General features: G+C 59.8%; 2 protein-coding genes across 2 annotated transcripts in view; one reads left to right on the top strand and one right to left on the bottom strand.

The window, feature by feature from the left end:
- The window catches only part of Dlec1 (deleted in lung and esophageal cancer 1), a 24,677-nt gene extending 975 nt beyond the window's left edge, over positions 1-23,702 (top strand). Inside the window, exons 2-37 of the mRNA XM_013030297.1 lie at positions 467-617; positions 2,115-2,225; positions 2,701-2,906; positions 3,188-3,408; positions 4,497-4,575; positions 5,533-5,620; positions 6,038-6,211; positions 6,911-7,047; positions 7,440-7,532; positions 7,991-8,081; positions 9,117-9,279; positions 9,615-9,807; positions 10,582-10,640; positions 11,124-11,295; positions 11,436-11,529; positions 12,309-12,439; positions 12,530-12,688; positions 13,008-13,147; positions 13,987-14,140; positions 14,860-14,970; positions 15,103-15,233; positions 15,733-15,915; positions 16,197-16,267; positions 16,713-16,864; positions 17,740-17,858; positions 18,699-18,769; positions 19,143-19,348; positions 19,434-19,550; positions 19,644-19,769; positions 20,466-20,560; positions 20,669-20,753; positions 20,893-21,114; positions 22,192-22,353; positions 22,706-22,859; positions 23,189-23,312; positions 23,403-23,702. Coding sequence (XP_012885751.1) covers positions 467-617; positions 2,115-2,225; positions 2,701-2,906; positions 3,188-3,408; positions 4,497-4,575; positions 5,533-5,620; positions 6,038-6,211; positions 6,911-7,047; positions 7,440-7,532; positions 7,991-8,081; positions 9,117-9,279; positions 9,615-9,807; positions 10,582-10,640; positions 11,124-11,295; positions 11,436-11,529; positions 12,309-12,439; positions 12,530-12,688; positions 13,008-13,147; positions 13,987-14,140; positions 14,860-14,970; positions 15,103-15,233; positions 15,733-15,915; positions 16,197-16,267; positions 16,713-16,864; positions 17,740-17,858; positions 18,699-18,769; positions 19,143-19,348; positions 19,434-19,550; positions 19,644-19,769; positions 20,466-20,560; positions 20,669-20,753; positions 20,893-21,114; positions 22,192-22,353; positions 22,706-22,859; positions 23,189-23,312; positions 23,403-23,526 — 4,869 coding nt within the window. The 3' untranslated portion in view covers positions 23,527-23,702. The remainder of the gene's footprint in view (positions 1-466; positions 618-2,114; positions 2,226-2,700; positions 2,907-3,187; positions 3,409-4,496; positions 4,576-5,532; positions 5,621-6,037; positions 6,212-6,910; positions 7,048-7,439; positions 7,533-7,990; positions 8,082-9,116; positions 9,280-9,614; positions 9,808-10,581; positions 10,641-11,123; positions 11,296-11,435; positions 11,530-12,308; positions 12,440-12,529; positions 12,689-13,007; positions 13,148-13,986; positions 14,141-14,859; positions 14,971-15,102; positions 15,234-15,732; positions 15,916-16,196; positions 16,268-16,712; positions 16,865-17,739; positions 17,859-18,698; positions 18,770-19,142; positions 19,349-19,433; positions 19,551-19,643; positions 19,770-20,465; positions 20,561-20,668; positions 20,754-20,892; positions 21,115-22,191; positions 22,354-22,705; positions 22,860-23,188; positions 23,313-23,402) is intronic.
- Positions 23,703-23,845: 143 nt separating this feature from the next.
- LOC105996243 (3-ketoacyl-CoA thiolase B, peroxisomal-like) lies at positions 23,846-24,546 on the bottom strand (the record flags this gene model as incomplete). Its single annotated transcript, XM_013030257.1, has 3 exons — positions 23,846-24,039; positions 24,264-24,409; positions 24,499-24,546. Coding segments are annotated over 3 exons (270 nt in total), but the record flags the coding sequence as incomplete, so codon positions are not given.

Below are 24,546 nucleotides of genomic sequence, written 5' to 3'. Positions count from 1 at the left end.
CGATGTGATGGGAGGGTGGGCGGGGCTGGGGCGGGGCCCGTGGTGGTGCGCTGGGGGAACGGGCGTGGCCTGGGACGAAGTGATGGGAGGGTGGGCGGGGCCTGGGGGATGGGGCGGAGGGATGGGCGGGGGCTGAGATGATGGGTGGGCGGGGCCTGTGTTGGCGGGCTGAGGGGTGGGTGGGGCCTGGGGCGGTGGGGTTGCAGGCCGCAGGAGGCGGAGCCCGGAACCCGACCTGCCTCAGTGCACCGGCCTGCCCCTCCCCTCCCCCGGTGCTCGCGTGGGTCATCCCAGCTGCTCAGGAGGCCGAAGACCTGAGGCCAGCCTGGACCGGAAAGTCCGCGAGCCTCTCCTCTCTAAAGCCAGAAGTGGAGCTGTGGTTCAAGCGGCAGAGCACCAACCTTGGGCAAAAACAGCTCAGGCCCCGAGTTCAAGGCTCAGGTGAAGCGTTTGTCACCGGCCGCAGGTGCAGGAGCTATACCGGCAGCGGCTGCGCGAGGTGGAGGTGGTGGAGCAACACATCACCGAGGCTCGGGCCCGGGCCCTGGCCGAGACGGAGCGGGCCACCCACCACGCCCGAATGCACTACGTGGAGCCCCCGGACAAGCTGCCCCCAGGTGAGTGAAAGGGGGAGGCCACTGCAGCCTCCCTCCCGAGATTCACACTGCCCGCACTCACCCCTTCGTTGCCCTGGGTTTGTTTTTTTCTTTTCTTTTGCTGGTCAGTCCTGGGGCTTGAACTCAGAGCCTGGGCGCTGTCCCTGAGCTTTTTCAGGTGCTCTACCACTTGATCAGCAGCTCCACCTCCTTGGGGCTTAATTGGAAACAAAAAGCCTCATGGACTTTCCTGCCCAGGCTGGCTTTGAACCGTGATCCTCAGGCCTCAGCCTCCTGAGTAGCTGGGATGACAGGCGTGAGCCCCCGGCGCGCGGCTTCCCACTCTTTATTTTTTACTGGTTTAGTTTTTTTTTGCTGAAAATTGGGAAAGCCATTTGCATTTACATGAACAATCTCCATAAACCCAGGACCCGCCCGCAGCCGCCAGCTCCCAAAGTGTGTCATTGTCACCCACTCAGGAGGCTGAGCTCTGAGGACCGCGGTTCAAAGCCAGCCCGGGGCCGGATACTCCAGCAGACTCTTAATGTCTCCAATGAACCAGCAAAAAGCCAGGGTGGAGGTGTGATTCACACGGTAGAGCACCTGCTACGAGCAGAAAAAGCTAAGCGAGAGTTTGAGACCTTGAGTTCAAACTCCAGTGCTGTGCATACTCCTCCAGGAAAAGATCCTGTGAGTGCCTTACTGTGCGTGCACAGTAAAAACACACACAGCACTGCGCATGTCACACACACACACACACACACCTCTGTGCATGCGCCTTTTAAAAACCACACCTCACCGTGCACTCTAAAACCTCACACCTCACTGCGCATGCTCCTTTTGAGGCGCCACCTCACTGCGCATGCTCCTTTTGCGGCGCCAACTCACTGCGCATGCTCCTTTTGACACCTGGGCGGGGCGCTGCAGCCAGCCCCCGTGGCAAGGGCTGCGTCCACCTCACGGCGCCCAGGATGGATGAGGCCCCGCGCAGGCGCAGGCGAGGGGAGGAGCCGACTCTCCAGTGTCCAGTGAGACCGTGGCCATACACAGCCAAACACCGCCATGGTGGCCTGGCCGGCCTGGGGGCCAGGGTGCTGGATCCCTCCTCCCTCCCTTCCCCTCCCCTTTCCTCTTTCCCTTTCCCTCCTCCTCCCCTCCCTACATCTTCTCCCTCTCTCCTCCCTCCCCTCCCCTCCCCTCCCCTCCCCTTGTCTCCTTCCTCCTCCCTCCCTCCCTCCGTTTTTGTTTTTTGGTCGGTCATGGGGCTTGAACTCTGGGCCTGGGCGCTGTCCCTCAGCTCTTCAGCTCAAGGCGAGGGCTCTACCCCTTGAGCCACCCAGCCACTAACAGGTTTTCTAGTGGTTTTTATGGAGGTAAGAATCTCATGGCCTTTGCTGCCCAGGCTGGCTTTGAACCATGATCCTCCAGCTCTCAGCCTCCTGAGTAGCTGGGATGACAGGTATAAGCTGGGGGGGGGACCCTGCCTGACACCCCTCCCTTTCGTTTGTTTGCATGCAGTGAAGACTGTCTTCCGGTGGTGTGTAGACAGCAACCTGCTGAGGAAACACAATCTGATCTGCCCGGAGGATTACTACAATGACCCCCTGCCGTTTTGTTCAGCCCCCAAAGGTACTGCCCGGGCCTGGCCACACAGGCGCCCTGTGCTGCCATTCCTTTGCTTGGAGATCTTTTTTCCTAATGACGTGGCAGTACTGGGATTTGAACTCAGGGCCTTGTGCCCTCATACCTGGCTCTTTCCCTCAGCCACACCTCCACTTCCAGGCTTCTGGCTAGTCCATGGGAAATAAAGAGCCTCATGGACACTTCCTGCCCCGGCCTGGCTTTGAACCGGGATCCTCGGCTCTCCCTGTTAACTCCGTGGATCAGCAAAAAAGCAGCCAGAAGTGGAGGTGTGTCTCAAGCAGTAGAGCACCAGCCTTGAGGGAAAAAGTTAAGGGAGAAAGGAGTGAACTTCTTGTGAGTTCAAGACCTAGTAGTGGCACACACGCACACACGCACACACGCACACACACACGCACACACGCACACACTCGGCTTCTCATGGTCCAGTAACTAACTCCCCTCTCTCCTCTTGATGCTGTAGGCAATTTTTCTCCTCTGTGTTCACACTTGAAATTCAGCTGCCAGAGGCTTGCTAGGCCAAAGGGAAAACCAGAGAAGGAGCCCGAAGGAAGTCTGTGCAGAGAGAAGGTTGCTGCATCTGAAGTGGAGTCTGACTACACCATGGAGAGTTCTTTGCGGGCCTCCACCCTGAAGGCCAAACAAAGGGAGAACAGAGAAAATGCCAGGGTTCGTTTGTGAATGTGTATGTGTGTGTGTGTGTGTTTAAATTGTCCCAGTCTCAGGGCTTGAACTCGGGACCTGCGCACTGTCCTTAAGCATTGTCTCAAGGCTGGCGCTCTACCACTTGAACCCACACAGCCCCAGCTCCACTTGTAGCTCTGTGCCGGCCTCCACCCCCGATCCTCCACTCTCGGCCTCCCGAGTAGCGAGGATGACAGGCTTGGTGTGAGGCCCCAGTGCCCACCCGGGTCTCGACTGGATTTTTCCTTTTCTTGGGCATTTTAAAGAAAACAGGTCCACCCAAGAATAAGAGCTGGATGGACCACTTAAGCGTGACGCAGAGGCTGCTGGAGCGGCGCTTGCTGGCCCAGGTGGAGACCCGGAACCACTTCCTCAGGAACCCCCGGTTCTATCCTCCTGACACCCCTCGGGGAGGCAGATCTCTCATCTTCCCCCCAAAGATGCCAGGACTGACCGGAGGCTCCCTAAGATGGGGCCCAGGACACAGGTACACGGTCCCCTAACTTCCCAGGAAGCCCCACCCCACAGCTGGCTTAGACTTGGGAGATGAGAGAGCAACAGCAGAACACAGCAGCTGGCAGAGCCCTGCGGCTCACGCCTGTCATCCCAGCTGCTCAGGAGGCTGAGATCGGAGGATCGAGGTTCAAAGCCAGCCCGGCAGGAAAGTCTGTGAGACTCGTATCTTCAATGAACCACCAGGAAACTGGAAGCGGTGCCATATAAGGTATAAATGGTTTGAGTGCCAGCCTTGAGCAAAAGAGCTCAGAGACAGCACCCAGGCCCTGAGTTCAAGTCTGACAACTGACCCAAAAGAAATATATATATATTTTCCATTTCTCATTTTTCCATTATTTGTGTCTTTCCATTAACAAATCACTGTGTAATATTTTTCTTTTCTTTTCTTTTTTTTTTGGGTCCAGTCGTGGGGCCTGAATTCTGGGCCTGGGCGCTGTCCCTCAGCTCTTCAGCTCAAGGCTAGCGCCCTACTACTTGAGACACGGCGACACTTCTGGCTTTTTGCTTTTGTGGGGCTGAGGAATGGAACCCAGGGCCTCAGGCATGCAAGGCAAATGCTCTACCACTGAGCCACCTTCCCAGCCCCTATTTTTCTTATAATTGATTTTCCTTTTGTTCATAACTAATATGTCTCTTTTTTAATGTTTTTTAAACTGTGGAGTATTCCTTTGTTTGTCCTTCCTTCCTTCCTTCTTTTTTGTTTTGTACTTATCCTGCGGCTTGAACTCAGGGCCTGGGCGCTGTCCCTCAGCTCTTTTGCTCAAGCCCAGTGTGCTACCATTTGAGCCACAGCGCCACTTCTAGCTTTTTGCTGCTTCATTGGAGATAAGAGTCTCACGGACTTTTCTGCCTGGGCTGGCTTTGAACCGTGATCCTCAGATCTCAGCCTCCCGAGTAGCCAGGATGGCAGGTGAGAGTCACCAACGCCAGCTTTTCTTTTGGTTTATAACTGTGTAATATTTCTTTCCTTCTTTGTTATAGCCATGCAATGTTCCTTTTGCTTTTTGTTTAGGACTGTGTAATATTTCTCACACCTCCTGCCTCTGTTTCCCCCTACAGCTCTGCAGACACACCAGTGTTTCTAGCTAAACCCTCGGTCGTGTTTTTCACAGACTATGAAATTGGACCGGTTTATGAGGTAGAAAAAAAAATTGCGGGGGGGGGGGAGGGGATCCGGTCATGGGGCCTGAACTCTGGGCCTGGGCGCTGTCTCTCAGCTCTTCAGCTCAAGGCGAGCGCTCTACCACTTGAGCCACAGCACCACTTCCAGCTTTTTTTTCTTTTTGCTTCTGTGGTGCTGAGGAATGGAACCCAGGGCCTCATGCATGCAAGGCAAGCGCTCTACCACTGAGCCACCTTCCCAGCCCCAGAAAAAAAAAATTTTGTTTGCCAATCTGGGGACTTGAACTAGGGGTCTGGGCGCTGTCCCTGAGCTGCTTTTGCTCAAGGCTAACACTCTACCACTTGAGCCATGGCTCTCGATTCCTGGCTTTTTGGGGGGTGATTAATTAGAATTGAGTCTTGCAGACTTTTCTGCCTGCGCTGGCTTTGAACCGCAATTCTCCAGATCTCAGCCTCCTGAGTAGCTGGGATTCCAGGCCTGAGCCCCCAGCGCCCCGCTGTGTAGATGGTTTGGTATTTTTTGTTGTGGTTTGGCTCTTCAGCCTACCTGTTCTCCATTGTCACTCTATGCTTTTATTTTGGACTGTGGAATCTTGCCAAAGCCAGTGGACACTGGCCATGACTCTCCACACACTTTTCTCCCAGTTCAAAAACGACCAATGTGAGTGGGTGCCGGTGGCTCGCGATCTGGAGGGTCACAGTTCAAAGCCAGCCCTAGGAAGGAAAGTCTGTGAGATTCTGATCTCCAGTGAACCACCAGAAAGCCGGCAGTGGTGCAATATATAGCTCCAAATGGTAGAGCACCAGCCTGGAGCACCGACGCTCAGGGACAGGCCCAGGCCCTGAGTTCAAACCCCACAGCCGACCAGAAATTAAAAAAAAAAAAATTCAAAGTGCAAGAGCTAAAGTTAGGGTGCTAACTGAGCAAACGGAAGCCCCGTGTTCCCGCCTGCAAGAGTCTCTCTTCCCACAGATGCCCATTGCCCTGCAGAATACCACCGCCACCAGCCGCCACCTGCGCGTGCTCCCGCCCTGTACACCCTACTTTTCCCTGGGGCTGGGTGAGTTCGCCCCCACTTACCCCTGCCCAAGGGCCTGGTCTGGCCTGGCCAGCTCTGCCCCCGGAGGCCCTGCAGCTCCCCGGTCCTGAGTGGACAGGAGGGGGCGCTGACACCCAGCCTCCGCCCTGCCTGCCTTCCTCCCGTGAGGGTACCAAATGCTTTGCTGTCACTCGTGGGCCTTGAACTCAGGACCTGGGCGCTGTCTCTGAGCTCCACCACTTTGAGCTACAGATGGCACCACCTATGGTTTCCTGGTGGTTCCATTGGAGATAAGAGTCTCCTTGGCTTTCCTGTGCTGGCCTCAAACCGCGATCCTCTGGATCTCAGCCTCCCAAGGAGTTGGGATGACAATGTCACCCGGCGCCCGGCGCACGCCCCAATTTTTCTTCATTGCTTTTTTTTTTTGTCCCCCCTCAGGGATGTTCCCCGGGAAAGGAGGCATGGTGGCCCCCGGGATGACCTGCCAGTACGTGGTTCAGTTCATCCCAGACTGCCTGGGTGACTTCGACGACTTCATCTTGGTGGAGACGCAGTCAGCGCACACCCTGGTGATTCCTCTCCAGGCCCGGAGGCCGCCCCCAGTGCTGACCCGTGAGTGCCCCCCCCAGAGGCTCCCCGAGTCTCCCTATGGAGCTGGATTCCAGGCAGAGCCACTGGCTCCTGAGGAGGAGAGTGAGCAGCCTCTCTGTAAATACACAGTGTCAGTCTCTGAGTTCTGGGTTTTGGATGCTTCTGTGCTGATCCTGGGGCTTGAACTCAGGGCCTGGGCGCTGTCTCTGAGCTTCTGGCTTTTTTTTTTTTTTTTAATTTTTGGTGGATGATTGGAGATCAAGAGTCTCACTGTGTTTTCCTGCCCAGACTGGCTTTGGACTGCAGTCCTCCAGATCTCAGCCTCCTCTGTAACTATAATGACAGGCGTGAGCCACCAGTGCCATGTGATCTGATGGGCTCACGCCTGTCATCCCAGCTACTCAGGAGGCTGAGATCTGAGGATCACAGTTCAAAGCCAGGAAAGTCCATGAGACTCTGATCTCCAGTGACCACCAGGAAACTAGAAATGGCGCTGTGGCTCAAGTGGTAGAGCACCAGCCTTGAGCTGAAGAGCTGAGGGACAGCGCCCAGGCCCAGGACTGACCCCCCAAAACCCCAAAAGATCGTGGAGCTATGTGGTACAGTACCCACCTTGAGCAGAAGAGGCAGATGAGGTCTCCAGGCCCCACATTTAGACCCCCCACCGCACGTTCCAGGGTGACCAGCCGCCCTCTGACCCTCTCCCCCATCTGGCCGCAGTGTCCCCAGTGCTGGACTGCGGCTACTGCCTCATCGGGGGCGTCAAGGTGACCCGGTTTGTCTGCAAGAACGTGGGCTTCAGCCTGGGCAAGTTCTGCATCATGCCCAAGAGGAGCTGGCCACCTCCCTGCTTCCGGGTGAGTGGGGAAACAGAGGGAGAGCCGGCCGCGCTCACCCTGGCCAAGCCCTGCAGAGACAGCGGGCTGCGGCCCCCTGCCCGACCTCCATGTCCGGAGGGGGTGCGCAGTGGAAACATACGTTGCCCCAAACAAGGTGTAGCTCACCCTTCCTGTGCGCTGTGTCTGTCCATCCATCCATCCATCCATCCATCCTTCCTTCCTTTCTTCCCTTTTGCACAAGCCCAGTGCTCTACCGCTCTGAGCTGGTTCATTGGACATCAAGAGTCTGGGGGACTTTGCTGCCCGGGCTTGTCTCGGAGCCACAATCCTCCGGATCTCGGCCTCCCCCTGAGTAGCTGGGATGGCAGGCGTGCGTGGGCCACCGCGCAGGTTTCTTCTGTGTCTCGCAGGCTGTTGCGGTCAGCGGCTTCGTGGAGCAGCCCCCCTTCGGGGTCACGCCGTCCGTGTTTGAGTTGGCGCCAGGCTTCGCCATCTTACTGGAGGTGAGCGGTGGCTGCCCGCACGCACGCACGCACACGCGCTCTCCTGCCCTCCTGACTGCCCTCGGCAGCTGTGGCTTCCTCCGTGTCCCTCCCTCCCTCCCTCCCTCCCTCCTTCCTTCCCTCCTTCCTTCCATGCCAATCGTGGGACTTGAACTCGGGCCCTGAGCTCTTTGGCTCAAGGCTGGCACTCTACCACTTTGAGCCATGCACGGCGCCACTTCATTGGAGACGAGAGTCTCGGGGACTTTTCCTGCCCGGGCTGGCCTCGAACCACCATCCTCCAGCTCTCAGCCTCCTCCTGAGGAGCTGGGGGGACGGGCGTGAGCGCTGATGCCCGGCTCCTCTCTCCTCAGACGATGACGCCTCTGGTTTCGTGGGGTCGGGGTGAGGGGGCAGGGCTGCTGGTCGTGGGGGGGGGGCTGTGGGGCATGGTGGGGTCACCATCGTGGTCTCCGCAGGTCCTGTTCCTCCCGACGACCCTGGGGAAGGTGGAGCGAAGCTACCTGGTGGTTTGTGACAACTGCCAGCTGAAGGAGCTGGTGCTCACAGGTGCCCCGCCCCCTCAGACCCCGCCCCAGGCCCCTCCCCTTCCCGCCCTCAGACCCCGCCCCTTCTCCTCCCCTCCCACACCACGCCCCTGCCAGGCCCAGTGGGCAGGGGGCCTGGGGCCCGGGTGCTGGTGGGAAGTGGACCATGCCTCCCCCGTGTCCCTCCAAGCTGTGAGCGCCTAGGGCTGGGGCAGCACCCCAGGATTGCCCTGGCCTGCAAGGCTAGGGGGGCCTCGGCTGCATGGCCTCAAGATGGCCACTGGCCTCCCAGCCCGCCCTCTCTTCTCCCTCCCTCCCTCCCTCCTTTCTTCCTCCCTGTTTTCTTCCCTCCTTTCCTTTCCCTTCTCTCTCCCTTCTTCTCTCTCTTCCTTTTTTCCTTTCTTTCCTTCCTTCCTTTTTTCCTCTCTTTTTTTCTTCTTCCTCCTTTCCTTCCTTCCTTCCTTTTTTCTTTTCTTTCTGTTGGTCAGGAGTCTTGAACTCGGGGCCTGGGCGCTGTCCCTCAGCTCCTCAGCTCAAGACAGCACTCTACCGCTTGAGCCACAGCGCCACTTGCGGTTTGCTGAGTGGTTTATTGGAAATAAGAATCTTATGGCCTTTCCTGCTCTGGCTGGCTTTGAACCGTGAGCCTCAGATCTCAGCCTCCTGAGTGGCTAGGATGACAGGCGTGAGCCACCGGCGCCCGGCTCCCCACTTGGACTTTGTGGAGGATGTTGGCTCCATCTCCACTTCTGAAAGTCCTGGCAGAGGCCGGCTGTAGTGGACAGTGCCACGGAATCCTCATGTCAGCCTAGGGACACATCACCATTCTAGCCAGGCACCAGAAGTCACACCTGCCATCCTGAGGATCGTGGTTCAAAGCCAGCCCAGGCAGGGAAGTCTGTGAGACTTTTATCTTCGGTGAACTATACCCAAATGGCTGAAAATGGCGTTGGGGCTCACGTGGTGGACCGCCAGCCTGGAGCACAGAGACAGCACCCAGGCCCCGGGTTCGAGTCCCGGGACAGTGCACCTCATCTTTGTCCCCCTGTGTGGTTAGGAACCGGCCAGCTGGTCGCTCTGGACCTCATCTACGTCTCTGGCGAGCGAAGTGAACCCGAGCCCGGGGAGCTCACAGACCTGACCGCCCAGCACTTCATCCGGTTCGAGCCCGAAAACCCCCAGAGCACCGCCAAGAAACTCCTGATCATCAGGAATGCCACGTGAGCCTCAGACTCCCCACTGACCTCCGGGCCGGCCCTGCACGGCCATCCTCACAGCTCAGCCTCCCTGAGTTGCCAGGACCACAGGCCTGAGCCTCCGGCTGCCCAGCTCTTCCCAGTGAAACTGAAATGGTAGCAGCAGGCATCTCCTGAGCTGACCACTGCCCAACCCTCCTGCCCCTGGGGGTGAAAAGAGGGCTCTCTTAACATGGTCACTAGAACTGGCCAAGCACGGAGTAGGAAGGAACTTTCTAGAAGCTTCCAGAAGCTTCCAGATCCTGCCACGATTTGGCTACTAAGCAAACAGCCTCTCACAGCCACGGTCACTTCCGTAGGCACGTGGAGCTGGCCTTCCACTGGCAGATCATGAAACCCAACCTGAGGCCTCTCCTGCCTGGAGAAACCTACAGCATGGAAAACATCAAGTGCCACCCGGACCTAGACACAGCCTTTGCCATCGTGCCGGAGAAGGGGACCCTCAACCCCCACACCGACCACGAGTTCATCCTCAGCTTCTCGCCCTACGAGGTTCGGTGGCTGCTGGTGTTCTTGTGGGTGCTGGGCCTGGGCTTGAACTCGGGCCTGGGCACAGGCCCTGAGCGTCTTCACACAAAGCTCTGCCATTTGGGCCCTAACACCACTTCCGGCTTTTTCTTTGTGTGTGGTCCTGAGGAATCGAACCCAGGGCCTCACACCTGCTAGGTGAGCACCCTTCCTCCTGTCCTCCCTTTTTCCCTTCGCCGGTCCCAGAGCTTGAACTCTGAACTCGGGGCCTGTCCTGAGCTTCGTTTTGCTCAAGGCTGACGCTCTACCACTTGAGCCACAGCGCCACTTCTGGCTTTTTGGAGATGAGTCTCCTAGAAGCCGGGCGCTGGTGGCTCACGCCTGTCATCCTAGCTACTCAGGAGGCTGAGACCTGAGGATCACAGTTCAAAGCCAGCCCGGGCAGGAAAGTCAGTGAGACTCTGATCTCCAATACACCACTAGAAAACCGGAAGTGGTGCTGTGGCTCAAGCGGTAGAGCGTCAGCCTTGAGCTGAAGAGCTAAGGGACAGCGCCCAGGCCCAGAGTTCAAGCCCCCCAACCGACCAAAAAAAAAGAGTCTCCTAGATATTTTTGTGGGGCTGGCTTTTTCAAAGCAGGATCCTCCAGATCTCAGCCTCTTGGGTGGCCAGTCTTTGAGAGGCTCCCTGGTAGCCAGGTGGAGATGAAGAATCCCCACCCTGGCGTCCAGTCTTTTCCTTTTCCAGGCAGCCCAGCCTGGCTCCGATTTTTTAAATTTGTATTCTTTTTGCCTTGCAGCTGAGATTGTTCCACAGCGTTCTACAGATGGTTCTAGAAGACATCCCGGAGCTGTTGAGGTGAGATGGAGCCTCCTCTGCTTGGGGTGGGTCCCATCAAAGATTTTCAGGCAGGAGGATCAGATGCGACCCTTGATCGGCACAGTTTGGGTGCTAAGAACATGGTTGTGCCGGTCCCGGGACTCGAACTCACAGTCTAGGTGCTATCCCTGAGCTCTTTTTGCTCAAGGCTCCAGCACTTGGAGCCTCAGCACCAAGTCTGGTTTTCTGGTGGTTAATTAGAGATGAGAGTCTCACCGACTTTCCTGACTGGGCTGGCCTTGAACTGCGATCCTCAGATCTCAGCCTCCTGAGTAGCCGGGATTACAGGTGTGAGCCATCAGCCACCTCCCGGCTCATGCTTGGTTTTCTGGAGGGCCAAAGACCAGGGAGTGGAGGTTGGGGTGGGGGAAAGAGCACTACAGGGGTTCACTTCTCACTGTGTGGAGCACTATGGGGGTTCGCAAGCACTACAGGGGTTCACCCCCACTGTGTGGCCCCCAGCCCCGAGGCCGAGGAGAGCATGGAGGACCGGCCGCACCGCATGGACAGCGTGATCGTGCTGGAGATGGAGGTGAAGGGCCCTGCGGAGCCGTTCCAAGTGCTGCTGGACCCCTACGCCCTCATCCTGCCCGGCGAGAGCTACATCGGCATGAGCCTGAAGAAAGGCTTCAAGGTAGGGCGCGGGCGCCGTGGCCCAGACGGCAGAGCACCAGCCCGGACCGAAAGCAAAGAGGCCGAGGGAGAGCACCCAGGCCCAGGACGGCAGAGTCGCCACCACTAAACCACGGTGGCCTGGGGGGGGTCTCCTTCCAGATGTGGAACAACAGCAAGTCTCGCATCCGGTACCTGTGGGGGCGGCTGAGCGACTGCCACATCGTGGAGGTGGAGCCCTGCTCAGGGACCATCGGTGCGTCCCGGCTGGCGCTACAGGAGGCCCAGATGGGTCCTGGCTGTAACCCTCCAGCCCGGGCCTGGCGGGGAGAGGGGGAGGCCGCAGAGAGGAGGAAGGCCGGAACCCCAGCCTCCTTTTCCTCCTCCTCCTCTCCTCTTTTCTCCCTCTCCTTCCTCTTCCTCCTCCCCTCCTCTATCTCTTTTCCCTCTTTCTCCTCTTCCTCTGTTCTCTTTTCTCCTCCTCCTCCTCCTCTTCCTTCTCTCCTTCCTCCTCCTGCTCCTCTTCTTCCTCTTCCTCCTCTCCTTCTCTCTTTCTGGGCCTTGAACTCACGGCCTTGTGCTCTCTCATGGCTTTTCCTGTTCTTGCTCAAGACCCATGCTCGCCACGTTCCCACATCTGGTTTTTGTTTTTTCCTTTTTTTTTTTCCAGTCATGGGGCCTGAACTCTGGGCCTGGGCGCTGTCCCTCAGCTCTTCAGCTCAAGGCTAGCGCTCTACCACTTGAGCCACAGCGCCACTTCCGGCTTTTTTCTTTTTTGCTTATGTGGTGCTAAGGAATCGAACCCAGGGCCTCAGGCATGCAAGGCAAGCGCTCTACCACTGAGCCACCTTCCCAGCCCTGTTTTTTCCTTTTGGCCAGCGGGCGATGGCTCAGAGTAATGCCAACCTGTCTGCCCTTGCCAGCTTCAAATCTTGATCCTCCCTTCTCCCAGCCTCCCTCCCACATGGCCTGCACAGCCCTGCCCCCTCCCCCCCTCCCTGCCCACCCCCTCACCTGCCCCCCTCTCCACCCCAGAGCCCAACGAGGTAGGTGAGTTCGAGCTGAATCTTACTGGCAGCGTCCCAGGCCCGGTCAGCATGGACCTGCCATGCGAGATCCGAGACTCGCCCACGCCCGTGGTGCTGCACATCGAGGCCACCTTCAAAGTATGGGGGGGGGAGTGGGGAGGGTCAGTGGGCTGGGCCTCGGGCCCGTCCACAGGCCGGCGTGGTCACCAGCCGCCTTGGGCTCCTCAGGGGCCCTCTCTGGTCATCAACGTCTCCGCTGTCCAGTTTGGCCTCCTCCGCCTGGGCCAGAAGGTCGCCACCACGGTGCAGATTCAAAACGTCAGCCAGCTGCCCGCTGCCTGGCGCCTCCACGAGAGCCGGGTCTGCCTGCAGGAGAGGCTGGAGGAGGTGAGTGGCCGGCCTGCTGGGCCTCGGATGACCGTGGGGCGGCCCTTGCTCCAGCCATCGAACACACGCATGCACGTGCGCGTGCGCATGCGCACTCCCCAACTCCCATTGGCACTGGGATGCTTTGGCGGCGCGATCCACTCACAGGGCTGAGGCGAGAGGGAGGGAAAAGCCACTTGGGGAGAGTGGGGGTGTGACTCAGGTGGTAGAGTGCCCCAGGGTGCAGCGGACAAGCTACAGGATCCGCGGCCCAGGCCCCGAGTTCAAGCCTGGCCTGCCCAGTCACCGCTGTCTCCCTTCGGATCTCCCACGCCGCCAGGAGTCCCCCTTTGCCATCGAGCCGTCCAGCGGCCAGCTTGCCCCACTGGGCGAGTGCAGTGTGACCATCAGCCTGGACACCTCACACTGCCAGCGTCTGCAGACTGTGCTGGAGCTGGAGGTGGAGAACGGAGCCTGCAGGTATCGGGGTGCAGATGGCGTGGGGAGACAAGCCCCAGAGCCCACCACCGGGTGCTGGTCTCCAGGCATTTCTCCATGCAAAACTAGGCATGGCACCGGGTATGGTCGTGCATGCCTGTAATCTGGGCCACTCGGGCATCAGTCGGCCTGGCTCCAGTGGCTCACACTTATCATCCTAGCTACTCAGGAGGCTGAGATCTAGAGGCTTGCAGTTTGAAGCCAGCCTGGGCTTCAAGTCTGAGACTCTAAATCTCCAAGGAACCACCAAAAAGTCAGGATGGAGGTGTGGCTTATGTGGTAGAGCGCCAGCCACGAGTTAAAAAGCCAGGGGAGGGCACCCAGGACCTGAGCTGTCCCACCGAGATAAAGAACATGGTGGACACCGATTCTGAGGGCTAGAATCATAATTCTGCAGAATGCCGCTCCCTCCCGGAGCTCCGTTTGATTTTCACGTAGATGCTTCAGAATGTTTCTACACCGGCGGCATGCAAACCGCAAGTTTTCTTTCTATTGATGAGTCCCATGGACTCTCCTGCCTGGGTTGGCTTTGAACCGTGATCCTCAGATCTCACCGAGTAGCTGGGATGACAGGCGGGAGCCACTCGCGCCCGGCAACTTTTTTTTTTTTTTTTTAATAAATAGTTTGTGTGTGTGTGTTTGCCACTCTTGTGGTTTGAACTCAGAGCCTGGGGGCCATACTTGCTTCTGCTCAAAGCTAGTGCTCTACCACTTGAGCCATAGATGGCACCTCCAACTGCAGTCCTCCAGACCTCGGCCTCCCGAGTGGTTGGGCTAACAATCCCCCCTTTCTCTGTTTTTAATTGGACCTTGTATCCCAGCTTCCTCCCTGTGTACGCCGAGGTGCAGGCGCCTCACGTGTACCTGCAGACCAGCCACCTGGAGATGGACTGCCTGTACTTGGGTGTGCCCACAAAGACCACCGTCGTGCTCATGAACGGCACCCAGCTGCACACCCGCTTCCACTGGGGCAAGGTGAGTGAAGCGGGCCGGGAGGCATGGCTCAGGCAGGAGAACGCCAGCCCATATTCAGGACTGGAACCCTGAGACCAGGTAAAGTACCCCCACCCCATGGCCGGTCCCTCCCTCCCTCAGTGATCCCTCCTAAAAAGCTTGGCGCATGCCTGGTACTGGCGGCTCACGCCTGTCATCCCCGCCACTCGGGAGGCTGAGATCTGAGGCTCACGGTTCAAAGCCAGCCTGGGCAGGAAAGTCCATGAGACTCTGATCTCCAATAAACTACTAGAAAACCGGAAGTGGTGCCAGACGTGGTTCAAGTGGTAGAGCGCTCGCCTGGAGCGGATAAAGCTCAGGGACAGCGCCTAGGCCCTGAGTTCAAGCCCCACGACAGACAGAAGGAAAAATTAAGCTTGGCTTTTCCAAGGAACAAAGTATCTAGACTGGTTTCTCGTGGCCTTGCCACCCTGGGGCCTGGGCGCTGCCCCTGAGCTGCTTTTTCACTCAAGGCGAGCTCTCTACCACTTGAGCCACAGCTCCACTTCTGGTTTTCTGGTGGTTCATTGGAGATCAGAGTCTCATGGACTTTACTGCCCAGGCTGGCCTTGAACCGCGATCCTCAGGTCCCAGCCTCCCGAGTAGCCGGCGCGATGGGCGTGAACCCCTGGTGCCTGGCCAGTCCTGCTTGGGAGGGAAGGCCCCGAGACATCACCGAGCCATTGTCTTCCCACCCCCAGCTCCTGGGGACCCAGGCCGCCCTGTGCTCAGCATCGGTCATCCCTAGATGCGGCGTACTGGGCCCCGGCGAAGAGCGCCAGCTCCACTTCGAGTTCACCGCCTATACCCAAGTGAGTAGGAGTCTCACAGACATTCCTGCCTGGGGCTGGCCTCGAACCGCAATCCTCCAGATCTTCAGCCTCCTTAGACGCCGGGTGCCAGGCGTGAGCCACCGAGCCCGGTGTGGTTTCGATTTCTTTCAGGAAGAGCTGATGGACCTGGCCCTCCCTTGTCGTGTGTCTGGCATGAAGAAGCCCCTGGCTCTGGGCATTTCCGGAAAGGCTCGGGGACTGGAGGTGACCATCGCCGTATCCGTGGATGGCTCAGGGAACAGGTCAGCCGGGCCAGAATGGGAGCGATGACAGAAAGGACTAACACCAAGCTATGGGACCAGTCCCCTCCCGGTGGATTCCTTCTTTCCTTTGCTTTTTGCCAGTCCTGGGGCTTGAACCCAGGGCCTGGGCGCTGGCCCTGAGCTGCTTTTGCTCAAGGCTAGCACTCTACCACTTGAACCACGTCTGGCACCACTTCCGGCTCTGTTTTTTCTGCTTGGTGGTTAATGGGAGCTAGGCGTCTCATACACTTTTCTGTTCCAGCTGGCCTTGAACTCCGATCCTCACTTCTCAGCCTCCGGAGTAACAAGGATCTCCGGCATCCGCTGTCTGCTTCCAGCTGTCCCTGAGCTCTTATTTCTGGCTTTTTGCTGGTTCATTGGAGATCAGAGTCTCCTGGGCTTTCCTTCCCCTATCCTCACACCCCGGCGTCCTGCGTGGCCGCGGGGACGGGGCGGGCTGGGTGTTTGGTAGCAGACGACGGGAAGTTTGTCTTTTTAGCACCAAGCTGTGCCTGTCCCTCCCCGAGGAGCTGCACCTGGACTTCGGCTGTGCCGTGCCACTAAGGACGCACGTCCACGGCCACCTGATCCTCACCAACCACTCCCCGATCCGCACCCCGTTCATCCTCAACTTCCAGAGCTTCGGGAGCCCCGAGGACAGCCTGAGCAGGAAAGCCGCCCCGTGAGTCGGAGCGACTTCTTTGGGTGTATTTTATTTCCCCCCCGTCCCTGGGGCTTGAACTCAGGGCCTGGGCGCTGTCCCTGAGCTCTAACCCCTTTTAGCCGTACATGGCGCCACTTCTGGTTTTCTGGTAAGTTCATTAGAGAACAGCCCGGTGTGGCTTTGAACCATGATCTTCCAGATGCCGGCTTCCCGAGTAGCTGGGATGGCAGGCGTGCCCTACCAACCCGACTGGTGCTTTTTTTTTTTTTCTTCTTTCTTTCTGTCTCCTTTTTGTGAAGCCCCGATGTATCCCTTGCCCTGCTAAAGACATCCCGGGTCCAAGAACAGTTGGCGAAACGCGAGATGCTGGGTGAGACCCCTTCAGAGTGCGGTGACTGGGGTCTAGTAGTTGCCAGGGGAGAGGGGGGGGCCTGGACCCCCAAGATTCCCTCTTAAGTGTCTTTCCCAAAAAGGTCCTCAAAATGCCCGTCTACTTCACAGTTTCCCAGAGTTTTTTCTTTTTGTCGGTGGTGGGGCTTGAACTCGGGGCCTGGGCGCTGTCTCCGAGCTTCTTTTGCTCAAGACTGGGCGCTCTACCACTTGAGCCACAGCGCCACTTCCGGCTTTTTTCTTTTTGCTTATGTGGTGCTGAGGAATCGAACCCAGGGCCTCAGGCATGCAAGGCAAGCGCTCTACCACTGAGCCACCTTCCCAGCCCCACCTCCAGCTTTTTCTGTGTATGTGGTACTGAGCCATCGAGCCCGGGGTTCGTGCGTGCTAGGCGGGCGCTCGCCCACTGAGCCGCCTCCCGCCAGGTTTCATGGAGAACATACTGTCTCACGGGAAGGGCGCAGCCTTCTTCCCGCACATGTCCCAGGGCATGCTGGGAGCCCACCAGCAGCTGCGGATCAAGATCACCGCCTGTGCCAACATGTGGGGCGAATACTGGGACAAGCTCACCTGCATGGTGAGCCCGCGCCCGGGCCTGCTCCCTTCTGGCGTCTGTCAGCCCTGGGGCTTGAACTCAGGGCCTGAGCGCTGTCCCTGAGCTCTTTTGTGCTCAAGGTCGGTGCTCTCCCCATTGAGCCACATATGGCGCCACTTCCGGTTTTCTGGTGCTTCTGTGGAGACGAAAGTCTCATGGACTTTCCTGCCCAGGCTGGCTTTGAACTGTGATCCTCAGCTCTCCACCTCCTGAGTAGCTGCGATGACCGGCGTGAGCAGAGATGCCCGGGCTGGCCTATACCTGTGGCTTCCTGCCAATGCCTGGCCTCAAGCCCTTTTGAACCCCCATCCCCTAGCCCCCCCAAAATCTAAAGTGTAAGGGCCCCATGGTCTGGAGACAGGAAGCCGTGTCAGCTGCAGCCCCTGAGCTTGAGATCAAGGTGACTGGGGCGGGATGGGGCCCGCGCCCGGTGGAGACAAGAGATCTGAGGATCACAGTTCAAAGCCAGCCCCGGGCAGGAAAGTCCACTGGACTCTTACCTCTAGTAAAGCAGCAAAAAAGCTAGAAGTGGAGATGTGGTAGAATGCCAGCCTTTTAACCACATTTAGAGTGTGTGCGCGCACACACAGAGACACACAGAGATCAGAGACATCAGGACAGTAGATCAGCACAGGTGGGGAAGGAGGACAGAGATACAGGGAAGGGGAGGGCGAGGAAGAGGAGGGAAGAGACGGAAAAGGGAGACCAAGGCAGGCAGAGAGGGGGGGGGGGCAGGGGCGGCGCGCAGCCCCGCCAGGGCTCTGTAGGGCGGGGAAGGAGGTGGTGCGGGGTGGCGTGGGGGGTTTGGTCAGGCCAGGGGGGCTGGGCGGGGGGGTGACGAGACCGTGTGCTTGCAGGTGGGAGACCTGCCCCCCACCGTCATCCCAGTGCACATGGTGGTGGTGGGCTGCCCCATCCGCACCATGAGGACTTCCTACTACACTCTGGGGCACTTCCAGAAGGAGCCCATCGTCAGGTACCCCCCCCTCCCCGAGAGGCCCAGTGCCACCCACAGGAAGGCCCCAGGGCCAGGGGCTTATGGTCCACACCCCATCATCCCCGCTATTCAGGAGGCTGAGCCCTGGAGGATGGTGGTTGGAGGCAGCCCAGGGCAGGAACATCCATGAGACTCTGATCTCCAGTGAATGAAGGGGCGCTGTGGCTCAAGTGGTCGAGTGCTCGCTAGCCTTGAGGCGAAGAAACTCGGGGACAGCGCCCAAGCCCTGAGTTCAAGCCCCAGGCCCGGCACACACAGAAAGCCCCTGACAGACCGTCAGGCCCTGCAAGGGCAGGCCTCCACTCCGGAGTCTCCGTGTCACCAGGACCAGGAGAGACTATAAATACCTCCTGGCCCCAGCCTCCACCCTAGGGCCCTCCCTGGTGGGCACCTAACCCTGGGGACAGAGCGCAGGAGATTTGACAGGAGTGGGGATTTTGTCTTTCGTCGGTCCTGGGGCTTGAACTCGAGGCCTGGGTGCTTTCCCTTGAGCTCTTGGGTTCAAGGCGAGCGCTCTACCACTTGGCACCACAGCTCCAATTCCGGTTTCCTGGTGGCTCATTGGCAATAAGAGTCTTAGAGCCTTTCCTGCCCGGGGCTGGCTTTGAACCACCATCCTCCGATCTCAGCCTCCTGAGCTAGCCAGGATGACAGGCGGGAGCCACGGGCGCCTGGCTTGGAATATGAATGATCATTTACTAAGCTATATTGTGGGCGATCAGTCTCTGGGAATGTCTTCCTCCCTCAACCTGCACCCTGGAGCCTGTACCTCGTAGAGACGCAGGCCGAGACCCAGCAAAGCCCACTGTCCTTGCGCAGGTTTGGAACCCAGGTCTCCGGAGGCAGGCCGGTCACCAGGATTGTCCACCTGATGAACTCCAGCCCCTGCGGTGAGCCCTGGGACTGGGAGCCCCCAAAGCCGGTCAGGGGAGGCGAGGCTACACCTATCAGCCCAGCTTCTCAGGAGGCTGAGGTCTGAGGATCACGGTTCAAAGCCAGCCCGGGACAGGAACGTCCATGAGACTCGCCCATGAACCCACCAGAAAACCCAAAGAAGCGCCATAGATGATGGCTCCTAGCGGGAGAGCGCTGAGCGCAGGGACAGCACCCAGGTCCTGAGTTCAAGTCCTACCACTGATAGGGGGAAAAAAACCCACCATCCTGAGAATCTTTCGGCAGGGAAGGCTCCAGAACCCTGAAGTCGGGGGAAGGGGGGGGCACGGAGGACTCAAGGGAGGCCCCCTCCCCCATCTCTGCCCCCAGACATCCGCCTGGACTGGGAGACCTTCCTCCCGGAGCACAGGAAGGACCACCTGCTCGAGCTGCTGGTATTCTACGGGCCTCGGTTTCCCCTCCTTGACGCGGCGGGGAACGAGCTGGTGTGCTCCGAGGGCTCGGAGGCCAGCGGCGCCTGGCCCCCCAGCAGCCCCTCCAACCTGTCCGAGTCCAGCCACGCGGCCTCCCTGTCGGTCAGCGCCGGGGCCGGGGGCTGGGGCTGTGGGAGGGGGCCGCGGGCGGCCATGGAGCCCTGGCGAGGCCCCTCTCCCGTGGCAGGTGGAAGGCAGCTCGTTCGCCCCGGCCAAAGCCACGGAGCAGATCATCTCGGTCATCCTGAAGGGCTACGAGGGCGTGCCCAGCGACCGGGAGTTCTCGGTGCAGCCTCGGCAGGTGGTGAGCCGCGGGGCGGGGCGGGGGGGCTGGGGGAGGGAAGGGGGAGGGGGAGCAGCAGGGCCCGGCGAGCACCCAGCCGTCCCTGCCTGCCAGGTGGTCCCTGCCAGGGGCAAGAGCGCCGTCCGCGTCTCCTTCACCCCCGCCACGCTGGACCCCGGTGAGCGGCACAAGGTGGCGTGCAGCGGCTATGCCCTGGGCTTCATGAGCCTGGACAACGAGGTGCGCGCCCTCCCCACACGGGGACCCCCACCCCGGCTCCACTGGAGGACGCCACTGCCCATGCGTGACCCGTGACCCCTGACCCCCGTCTCCACCGGGGGACACCACTGCCCACGCGTGACCCGTGACCCCTGACCCCCGTCTCCACCGGGGGACACCACTGCCCACGCGTGACCCATGACCCCCGACCCCTGTCTCCACTGGAGCACCACTGCCCACGCATGACCTGTGACCTCCAACCCCTGTCTCCACCAAGAGACACCACTCCCCACGCATAACCCGTAACCCCCGACTCCTGTCTCCACCGAGGGACACAACTACCCACGCGTGACCCATGACCCCTGACCACTGCCCACGCGTGACCCGACCCGTCTCTACCAAGGGACACCACTACACACACCTGACCCCTGACCCCGATCTCCACTGGGACACCACTACCCACGCGTGACCAGACCCGTCTCCACCGAGGGACACCACTACCCACGCATGACCCGTGACCCCTGCGGGGGACATCCCTACCCACGCATGACCCCTGATCCCTGACCCCCGCTCTCCAGCGAGGGACATCCCTACCCACGCATGACCCCTGATCCCTGACCCCCGCTCTCCAGCGAGGGACATCCCTACCCACGCATGGCCCGTGACCCCTGACCCCTGTGTGTGGCGGGGCGGCGGGTGAGCGCGCGCTGCTTGCAGGCGGACAGGGAGCTGGCGGGCTGCGTGCGTCGCCTGCAGGACTTTGCCGTGGACCCTCTGCGGCTGGAGCTGCACGGCTACGTGCAGCGCGCACAGTGAGTGGAGGGGCTGGCCCCCGCCTCTGCCCTGCACCCCACAGCCAGGCCCCCCGGGGAGGGCCGCCCGGGGGGGGGGGCAGTGAGGCCCGCCCTTGCCCCCCGCAGGCTGAGCGTGGAACTCGACTCCGCCGGCCACTTGGGGTTCCAGTGCCGGGCCAGCGATCTCATCCCCAAGGACGCCTGCGCCGGGGTGAGCACCCCAGCCTGGCCCGGCCCAGGGGCGCCTCGGGCCTTCTGGGGGGGAGGGGAGGGCTGACACACACACACTGAGTCCCCAGAACCCCCAAAAGAGAAGGCCGTGACGTGTCTCCCCGCTTCCCCCCCTGCAGGTGCTGAGCGAGCTGCTGATCTCCCGCCCCCTGAGGCTGATCAACACCACGGAAATCCCACTCCACTTCCGCATCCTGGTCTCCAGCCCTTTCTCCGTCTCTCGAGACAAGGCCAGCGTGAGCCCCGGCCCTGGAGCCAGGGGCAGCGGCCCCAAGCAGAGGGCCGGGGGGCCGGCGCTGGAGGGGAGGATGCTGACACTGCCCGCCCAGAACAACCTGCAGGTGAGCCAGGATCCCAGCGCTGCCGTGCAGACCGCACCCTGCCGTACGCAGCGGCCACGGCCGGAGCTGCAGGAGTGTGCCACACAGCGCATCTGACATGCTCGGGAGCGCACCACACAGGGCAGGCTCAGGAGGTTTCTAGAAATAGCAGCTACCTAGGCTCTTTTTGAGTTTTTCTGTCTCTTCTTCTATCTCTCCTCTCTCCCCCTTCCTATCAGTTGCTATTTCTGTGACTTTCTCTCTCTCTCTTTGGTTGCTGTTTCTGTATCTCTTTGTCTGACTCTCTCGCTCTCTCTCTCTCTCTGTGTCCTTGTCCTCATCTCGCTCTTCCTTGGTCCCTCAGACATTCTTTCCTGTTTCTTTCCCTTCCTTTATCTTTTTCTTCCTCCCTCTATCTGGTCTGCTCTGTTCTTCTGTCTCTGTCTCTCATGCCTTGTCTCTCTGACTTATTTGCCTCTCCTTCTGTCTGTCCTGTCTTTATCCATCTGTCTCTCTAGACATCTAGCTTCCTCGCAGGGTTGTGAGTATGTTTGGTTGTCCATGGGAATAGCACAAACCATGCTCAAGGCTAACACCCAGGCCTTGAGTTCAAGTCCCACAACCAACCAAAAGAAAAACAGGAATTAAAAAAATGAAGCAACTGTCCAGCAGCGTTTGCGGAACAGATGCTTCAGAAGGGGGAGCTGCTGGACTAGGGGTTTTGTTTTAGATCCCCCCCCCATTTGTTGCTGGTCTTGAACTGAGGGCCTGGGCGCTGTCCCTGAGCCCTTGTTGCTCAAGGCTGGTGCTCTACCACTTGAACCACAGCGCCATCTCCTGTTTTCTGGTGGTTCATGAGAGGTAAGAGTCTCCTGGACTTCCCTGCCCAGGCTGGCTTGGAACCTCGAGCCTCCGGATGTCAGCCTCCTGAGTAGCTGGGATGACAGGCGTGAGCCACCGGCTCCCGGCTGGTTTGGGATATTTTTGCCCAGTCTGGGCTGACTGGGATCAGAGGCTGCTGGTTGTGGTCAGGACTGCAGGAAGCCACGCCGAGCGCGGCCGGCTCTGCCCTCATACCCGTGTCCACCTCTGGCTCAGGTGAGCGTGTCCTTCCGACTCTCCTTGGAGCTGCTGTCCTACCAGAGGCTCGCGGCTGACCAGATGCTGCCGGGCGTGGACATTACACAGAGGCCGAGCGGAGAGAAAGAGATGGTGTTCACCCAGGACCTGTACCTGGAGTTCACCAACCAGACCACACAGGCCAGCCCCAGGCTCCCCGACCCCCACCGCAACTGCCCAACGGGAGGGTGGCGTCCACTGGAGGGAAAAAAGGAAAGACAGCCAGACACGGGTGGCTCACACCTGTCATCTCAAGATACTAGGGGGCTGAGATCTGGAGGATCGCAAGTCGAGGCCAGCCCAGGCAGGGAAGTCTGTGAGACTCTGATCTCCAGTGAGCCACCAGAAAGCCAGAAGTGGCACCAGACATGGCTCCAAGTGGTAGAGCGCCAGCCTTGAGCACAAAAGCTCAGGGACAGCCACCCAGTGCCCTGAGTTCAAGTCCCACAACCAATGCCACAAATAAGAAATCAGCGAGGCCGTGTCCCTGCAGGTGGTGCCGCTGCGGGCCGTGGTGGCCGTGCCCGAGCTGCAGCTCTCCACCAGCTGGGTGGACTTCGGCACCTGCTTCATGAACCAGCAGCTGAAGCGCGAGGTCTACCTGATGAACCTGAGCGGCTGCCACAGCTACTGGGCGGTGATGATGGGTGCGTGTGGCTCCCGCCGCCCTCCACGCCCTGGGGGGAGGGCCTGGATGCTGACCGCCTTAGAACCGGCTGGCCCCCGTGCCGGGCGCTAGTGGCTCCCGCCTGACACCCCAGCTACTCAGGAGGCTGAGATCTGAGGATCGAGGTTCCAAACCAGCCCAGGGCATTGGAGACTCTGATCTCCAAGGAACCACCAGAAAACCAGAAGTGGCGCCATAGATGGCTGCAAGTGGTAGAGCGCCAGCCTTGAGCCTAGGGACCGCGCCCAGGCCCTGAGTTCAAACCTGGAGCCGCCAGCCCACGGCTGTCCCCCTGCCCCCTGGCTGCAGGGCCAAAGGAGCCGCGGAAAGAGGGCCAGGTGTTCCAGGTCACCCCCAGCAGCGGGCTGCTGGAGGCCAGGCTCACCAACGCACCCCCAACGTCCGTCACCCTGCAGGTGTATTTCACCGCCAGGTAACGGCTGATGGTGGCCTTTCTGGGCGCTTCTGGGGGGGAGGGGCCTAGGCTGGCCTCCTGTGACACCCTGCGCCCCCCCCCCACCAGGGGCAGCAAGCTGTTCGAGTCCACCCTCGTGGTGGACGGCCTGCTGGGGGAGAAGGCCTGCACCCTGAGACTCCGGGGCCAAGGATCCTACGACGAGAGATACATGACCCCCCAACCCTTCTGACCCGCCCTGCCCGGCCCGCACCCCGGAAATGCGGACGGATTTGTCAGAGACAAGGGATCCAGCCCGGGCCCTGCGTCCTCTCAAAACGAGAAATAAAGCACAGCTGTGGCAGTGACGTAGCACAGCCGTAGGAATGACGTAGCACGGCCGTGGGAGTGACGTAGCACAGCTTTTCCACCCACCAAGGCCGCATCCAGAGCCCCAACCCAGCCCACGCACGAGCCCACACCAGCTTGCGCCCACTGAGGCGGCCTGGTGGGGACCCCGCTCCATGCGCACCCCGAGGGCCATGCGAGCTGACTTCAGCTTTTCCAAACAAGATAAAGAGCCTCGATGTCCCCACACCCCGCCTGGCGAGGCAGGGCTCGGGCTCGGGGATCACGTCTGCAGTCCCGTAGTCCACGGAGGACAGGGAGTTCAGGAACACCAGCAGGGCCTCAGTTTCCAGGTTGTTCGAAGACAGCAGCGGCCCCCATGCCGGTCCCAATGCACATGGACACCACGCCGTAGGCCCTGGGGAGGCCTGGGCATCAGCCGGCCGGGCTTTCCCACCACCCACCACCCACCACCCCACCAACAGGCTGCAGAATCAGAACCCCTGTGCAGGGCACAGACAAGGCAACCATCCCTGCAGGCCAGGGCCGGCTGCCAGGCTAGGGCCTCCCCCTCCCTAGTTCAGAGAACCGTAGGCCTCAGCCCTTGAGACTCCACTTCCGGGCCTCCTCCCCCCCCCTCACCTCTTTCCACGGCGCTTCAGCTCATTCAGCAGCGTGACCACCTGGCGCGTACCAGTGCAGCCCAGAGGGTGGCCCAGGGCCACGGCGCCCCCCAAGGGGTTCACCTTCTCAGGGGGGATGCCCAGCTTCTCCACGCAGTACAGGGCCTGTGAGGAAACACGGCAGATGGAGCCTCCAACACCCCTCCTCCGGGGCCGCCAGCGCCCAGGGCCACACACAAGGGACACAGGCTCACCTGGCTGGCAAAGGCCTCGTTGATCTCAAAGATGTCCACGTCATTCAC

The sequence above is a fragment of the Dipodomys ordii genome, unplaced genomic scaffold (genome assembly GCF_000151885.1).
Source record: "Dipodomys ordii isolate 6190 unplaced genomic scaffold, Dord_2.0 Scaffold128, whole genome shotgun sequence".
Classification (NCBI taxonomy): Eukaryota; Metazoa; Chordata; class Mammalia; order Rodentia; family Heteromyidae; genus Dipodomys; species Dipodomys ordii.
Note: the sequence above shows the minus strand (reverse complement) of the source record. Positions and strands in the feature narration are given on the sequence as shown.